This window comes from Terrapene carolina, unplaced genomic scaffold, assembly GCF_002925995.2.
Source record: "Terrapene carolina triunguis isolate 2854851 unplaced genomic scaffold, T_m_triunguis-2.0 Scaffold113, whole genome shotgun sequence".
NCBI classification, from domain to species: Eukaryota; Metazoa; Chordata; order Testudines; family Emydidae; genus Terrapene; species Terrapene triunguis.
Window position 1 is genome coordinate 29,294,108 of NW_020664464.1, and position 6,694 is coordinate 29,300,801.

Here is a 6,694-nt window from a genome sequence, read left to right on the forward strand (position 1 = left end):
GTAATAGAAGTTCTATAAAGAGAGCAATGAAGGATTTGAATGGGAACATTGTTAGTACGATACTTATTTAGCACAGTATTTCTGTAATGTAATTTGTGCCCTCAGACTACATTCTTTACCAGACTAATTCTACAGAAACCAAGATGGAAATTCTTAAGCATTTTTATTAGTAAAATCCTTCTGTAAGTATGCTTGTGTCTTATGACATGGATCCAAACAAAGTAGGTGGGGGGGGGGGGGGGGGGGGGGGGGAAGAGTGGAAAGTGCACATTAGGATCATTCTCTATCCTTTAAAAGTTTGGACCACATTGGAATGACCCTCCCTCCATTATCAAAGTGGTTTGAAGGAGCCTTAACAGTCTCACACAACTCTAAATAAGGGAAAAACCAGTGGATGAACAGCCTTCCAGACATTCCAGTTAAGATAAGGCATTATTCCCTTCCTACTCCTTTAAATTAATCATCAAGAGCCTAACTCTGCCCTCTGATAGATGCACACTATCCCCACTGTCAGTGGAAATTGCATAAGTAGCTGAGAGCAGAATTGGACCCTAAATGGTGCAATAGTTTTTCTAAGTGGCCTGGAATGTTTTGTCAGGGAGTGTTTTGTCATGGATGACTCCCCCAGGAAAATGGAGTTTGAAGTGTAACGTAACTTAACCCAAGAGATTGGGCCCTTTCAATACTTTGCAGACAGGTCCACCCATTCTGGGTATGGCACTGCCTTGTGTTAGGTTTAGCCTTTTGTTGCTTTCTTTGGCTGCTTGTTTTTCAGGTGGTGCTTCTCCAGCTGGCTGACTGTCAGCTTTTCCGGGTACAACACCTGCTGTTGTAGTTTTGCATTCTGGTTTACTATTTGATTTTTAACAATTTTTTGCATGCTAGATTAGGAAGGCTCACAAATCACGAGGGAGAGAATATAGTCCACTCTTGAATGTAACCCTAAAAAACTAGTCAGTTTCCCCAATTATATTCACCTTTGAACCCAACTAGCTGTGGTTTTGGTGCAGCGACTAGGCGTTTCTATGTCTGGGTAGGATCTTAAGTTTCTGGGGCTCAGACCAGTGGTGGGTCAGGAGCCCTAGCTGAAGCAAGTTGTGCTTGGATCCACTATGGAATAACTATTTCTTCTCTAATTGGCTCTCTTAAGGACAACTGTCTCCCTGCTGCTGGGTCCCATTCCTTCCCTTAGCCTGGGAATCATGTGCTTGCAGCAGACAGAGTGTAGGAGGAGCCTGGGGGGAAATCTGTATTGTCAGACTTTCATGGAGCCCCCAGCTGCTCTGTGCTGAAGACTAGGTTGGCTCCTGACAACAGGTAGGTACAGAGTGAGGTTGGCAAAGGAAATGTTATTTGTTTTTGTCTTTAAAAACAGCCATAGCGGGTGCTAAGAAATGGGGTTGGAGAGGGAACTATGTTGTAATGAGGAGCAGGCCCTGTGTTTGCTTAAGAAACTCAGGAGGGTTAGTGAGTTGCTTATAAAATATACTATGTACCTCACTACCTTTTACCAAGGATGGTGAAGGTTCATTTGGAGGGTCCAAGGGTTAATCCAAACTCTCCACACACTACTTACTTTTTATTGCCTTTTCCATTAACGGAGGCCATTGTTTTGGTGCATGGAAATCTATTTTAAACCACCTGAAAGTGCAGATGAGAGTTTATTGGTGTGGTATTGGGGACTGTGCCTTCAATGGCTGAGATTACCAGACAGAGCCTGGGTGGGGCACCCTGAAGCTCTTGTTAAGCTCAGCCAACTGGAAGCAAACACAGAATAAACTTGATCTCTTGCAAGCACCTTAAGCATTGAATGATCCCTGAATACCACAATTGGCTGCACTAGAAATAAATGCTTATTAGATCTGACCTTTTATATGTTTTTTAGTGCAATATAGACATATTCATAGTACATACTAGTCAGTAAGAATAAATATTCATGAGTTAGTGGATTAGGTTATTGATACTGACATTAACTGAATTACTTGTATTTTCCTATCTACTTCCCCCCCCCTTACCCCATTAATATATGTAACAGTTTAAGGCTAGGTCTGCACTTCAAAGTTTTGCTGGAAGAGCTACGTCAGTTAGGAGTGTGGGGAGGGGGGGGGGGGGGGGGGGAAAAATCAAGCCCCTACCAACATATCTATGCTGATAAAGCCTTAGTGTAGATGCAGTTATAATGACAAAAGAGTCCTTGAGCTGGTATAGCTTATTTTATTTGAAAAACTGGTATAAGATATACCTTAAAAAACCAAAAAACAAACAAACAAAAAAACCAAACCTCTTGTCTATATAAACTATGTCCCCAGTAGGGGGGTTGCCAATATAATTATACCAGTATAGCTATATCAGCAAACCCCTTCTAATATAGATCAGGCCTAAGTCTATGAAGCAAGAAAACAGCCACTTGGGACAAATTTTCCCCTTGACCTGAGCTCTGCACGCTGCTGCAACATTGAGGGAATGGCACTGGGCCACAAGGGTCATGGGAAAATTCCCCTAGTGAATGCACAGCACACAGCAGCCATAAGTGGCCGTAACAATTTCCGGTGGAGGAGGCAGGTCCATAGTGCACAGCACTATGGGGGCTCCAGCCTGCTCTAAACTGTGTAGCAGTCTATAGGCGGCCCTCAGGAGGCTGCCGTAAATTAAAGGACCTTTTGACTGCTCTAATTTATGCTGATGATGGCCACACTGGCACCCAGAGCAGCCCAGATTCTTGAGGGAGTCAACTTTTCCCCTTTTCTTTGTGCTGCATCACAAAATGGGGTATTAGTGCAGTAGGATTGGTGTAGCCTGAAGATGAAGGTAGCCCAAAACTTCAGGAACCCTCTTCCCCACAACGCACACAATCAGAGGAACCTGCCTGCAGGTTTTGAAGTGCCTAAAGCTAGCCAGATAGCACCTGGAGAATAAAGGTTTCCTTTGCAAATCAGCCAATTTCAGGAACTCTGAAATATGCCTCTTTGAAGGGAGAATACAGTACAACTCTACATTGTCCCATAACACTCTGTATAACCTTTACTCCCAATTAACTGAAATTTGCTTAAATCCAGGTTATACCTGAATTCTCTTGAAGTACCCCAATGCTCCTGAGAAACAGAGGAAGTTATGAGATGAGACTAATGCAGGCTCAAGAACTGCATAGCACTAAATTGTCGTCAATTATCATGAGGTTTTGAAGAAGATAAGTGTCCAGCAGGGCTTAGTGTGTAAAACAGAAGAATATTATTCTCCTTTAAAAATGATGCCTTCTTACTCATTAATATGGGAGTCAACAAAGGAAGCCATGGAGACTAGCCGTTCCTCCAGAACATTGATTTTATATCTCATGTAGAAGGTAGAAAAGACTAGGACACAGACACTGCAGGGGAAAAATAAATGACAAGACAGCTGCGTTAGTTGGAGAATAGCACCCTCAGACAGATGTATCCGAAAAGAAGTTTGACAATACTTGTTGTTTTAAAAATCAATGAATAAAGTTATTATTTGTACACTGTACAATTCCTAGCGTGGGATTTTCAAAGCTGCCTTAGAGCATTGGACTCAATTCATCTGCTGCCCCCATGTTTCAAGTAGCTTTGAAAAATCTCATCCTTAGAATCTACAGCAGTGCTAATTGTTATTTGGATGGACATTTATGTAGTGTTCTTAAACTTAGCTGTCACAATCACCTTAGAGGTTTCTATAGGGCATAGGCTTTAAAATCCACACCTACCCTGGATCACTTCTTTGAGCAATTTAGAAAGTTCACAAGAAATGGTATTCTTCTGTTGGCTTTTATGCAGCAGAACAAATTTTACTGTAAAATCCTGTTACTGGTACACAAACAAGGAGGAATGAAGAAACCGACTTTTAAACATGCTTCTAGTTTTACACTGGGCGGGGGTGCAACTCCATTGAAATCAACACTGTTGTAAGACTGTTGTAATAAAGGTATGAGGAGACTCTGATGGTCTTGGTAAAAAAACTGTTCACTTACAGAACTGCATAGAAAACAAGTATGTGGTTCAGAGACAAAAATCTGTGGGACTTCACTCTGTGGAAGAATCCAAAGGCTCCAGCCTGGCCTGTCGTGAGAAGAACAGAATTATTTTGATCAAACTGGACTGACGTAACACAACAAAAGAGACTGCAAATATGTGGCAAAGGATGTAAACAGTGAGGGACAGATACCCTACTGATGTAAATTGGTTTAGCTGCCTGCACGTATGTGGAGCTATACCAATTTATACATGCTGAAGATCTAGCTTTGGTTCTTTACCATTTCTGGGAATGTTCCTGCCTGTTCCTTCAGGCATATGTTTACTGAGTATGTCTGTATGGATAGACTTTGCTTCTGCCTTGGAAACTTTCAGATGAGTCTGGGTCTCAATGACGTGGTAATCTGTCAAAGACAAGATTGGATTTTAAATTAAATGAAGCACAAAGGAAACGATTAAGGTCAGCTTAGACAGAGTTTCCCCCAATATGAAGATCTGAAGGGAAGCCCTTCTGGGATCTGGATACAGGTGGCTTAATTAGAAGATTCATCTTAAGATTTTAGTACAATCTGCATAACAGTTCAACATATTTTACAAGCTAAAAAAAAAAAAGCAGTGGTGAAATGCTTTGATATAAATGTATTCAAGTTTCAAGTTCCTTTGGCAAGTTTAAAGTTAACTGCAAAGCTCATGAGGGTTGTCATCTATCAGTGAAGAACATGTACAAATACTAGACACAAATATTCTATAGTAGTGATCCAAACCACTGCAGTAGCAATATCATGAACTTTGGGGCATTGGATCACTACTACTTTTTGAAAGGGTAGCTCCAATAAACATGCTTGCTTCCTAATATTCTAAAAGGTGGCTCTCTTTTTTTTATTTAATTAAAATTAAAATTTTGCTCTTGCAATGGAGTTCTCACAAAATCTGAGTACTTGGAATTTTAAGTACTTGGATGCAAGCATATATTGGGCAGAAGCACAAGTGTGTCCACTATTCATTTTTTGTTGGAGGAAAGCAAAAAGGAAATATGTTTTTTTGAAAATTACTCTCCTATCTCTTCTTCAAGTAGGTACAAACAAATATTTAGTCCTAAAAGAAGGTTTTCTATATGATGAGTGGAAGTGAAATGTTGATGACATGGTTACTAATCCTAGAACCTGCCCTTTTGAAATGAAGAACATTGAAAATAATTGTGGTTTTCACCAAAATAGCAAGCTACCAGGTCAATGTGACCAAATCACAAGTCCTGCCATTAGCCACACACTGACCAGCCATTCTCTTTGATGACTGCCAATTTATTTTGCTGGGAATTGGATGATAGCTATATTTAGGAATCCAATTTAATTATATTCAGTTCAGGTTCTGATAGCATACCTGTAACTGTGGTATCTGAGTATGCTGCAATGATGCACTGTTAGTTTTTTTAAAAATGGGATGCTGGGCTTTTACTTGTGAAAGCAGGTTAGAGAAGTGCACTTTGAATAGAGCAGTACAAGAAAGTTTAGTTCCTGCAGGACAGAATTCTGCACTCTCGAAGCAGCCTAGAGAATGCAAGTATTAGAAAAGTTGGCCATATAACTGGTGGTATAGCAATACTGCCATGGAGATGTGAGCTGAAACTGAAATGTGTTCAGCGGGTGGTAGCAACACAGTAGTTTAGTTGTTGCTCCCTAACACCACCAAATAATCATTTCAGAAACCCACTTGGTAAACATGGGCGGGGGGGAGGGGGAAGGGCTTCAAACTTTGTGACAAAGTAAAAAGCCCTACTAAATTAAACCTAACCCAGTTAATAGATTCATAGATTCTAACACCAGAAAGGAGGATTGTGATCATCTAGTCTGACCTCCTGACTAGCACAGAACAGTTTCCCAAAAATAATTTAGGCTATTCTAAACAAAAGAGGATTGATACACTGCCTCATTTGAAGTTACTGTTATTAAAATGGCTTTTCATGTGATACAGATAATGATTTGGAATTGCAAGGCAGAACACAGAATGGCCCAGGAGGCATAAAATAACATTACAAGTACTAGACACTCAGGGCACATTGGCACTACTTACACTAGTGTAACACAGCAGATTTTTGCCTTATTTCTTTAGATTGCAAAGATTGACACTCCACTATTCCCATTATAATTAAAGGATGCAGCAAAATCCTCTTCGCCTCCCACCCTCCTCCTGCAATGTTTTGGTTACAGAAAGCAATTACATCAAGCAAACACAGGGCTAAGGGGGGATAACTGTATATATTAAGGCATTTGCAGATACTGTTCAAAGAACCTTGAGTGAATAAGCTCATATGCCCAAAGCCAGCCTCTTCTAAGAAAATGGTGGAAAAACGGAAACATCTGCGATACTTCCCAAGGCTTCAAGGATAAATAGTTTTTGTTTTGTCTATCTTGCAACATGACACAAAAGCACGTATTTACTTAAACTAATATGGGATAAAGCTAGGGTTACCATACGTCCGGTTTTTCCCGGACATGTCCGGCTTTTCGGCAATCAAACCCCCGTCTGGGGGGAATTGCCGAAAAGCCAAACATGTCCGGGAAAATGCCGGCGGGGCACTTCCTCTCCCGCGGCTGCTCTGCTCCGCTCCTCCCCTCTCAGACTTTAAGAGCCGGGCTGCCCGAGCCAGCGCTACCGGCTTTGGGCAGCCCCCCCTGCCTCCGGACCCCGAGCCCCCGGCCAGGCACTTCTCC

General features: G+C 41.4%; 1 protein-coding gene across 4 annotated transcripts in view; it reads right to left on the bottom strand.

Annotated features, from left to right (window-relative positions):
- The window catches only part of GRAMD2B (GRAM domain containing 2B), a 60,200-nt gene that overhangs the window by 4,387 nt on the left and 49,119 nt on the right, over window positions 1-6,694 (bottom strand). For 2 of the 4 annotated variants that reach the window (XM_026652417.2, XM_026652418.2), the window contains exons 10-13: window positions 4,265-4,387; window positions 3,983-4,070; window positions 3,260-3,364; window positions 1,577-1,641 (exon numbers count right to left, since the gene is read on the bottom strand). In XM_026652417.2, the coding sequence (XP_026508202.1) occupies window positions 1,577-1,641; window positions 3,260-3,364; window positions 3,983-4,070; window positions 4,265-4,387 (381 nt within the window). The remainder of the gene's footprint in view (window positions 1-1,576; window positions 1,642-3,259; window positions 3,365-3,982; window positions 4,071-4,264; window positions 4,388-6,694) is intronic. The other 2 variants (XM_026652420.2, XM_026652416.2) reach the window with 1 other exon arrangement.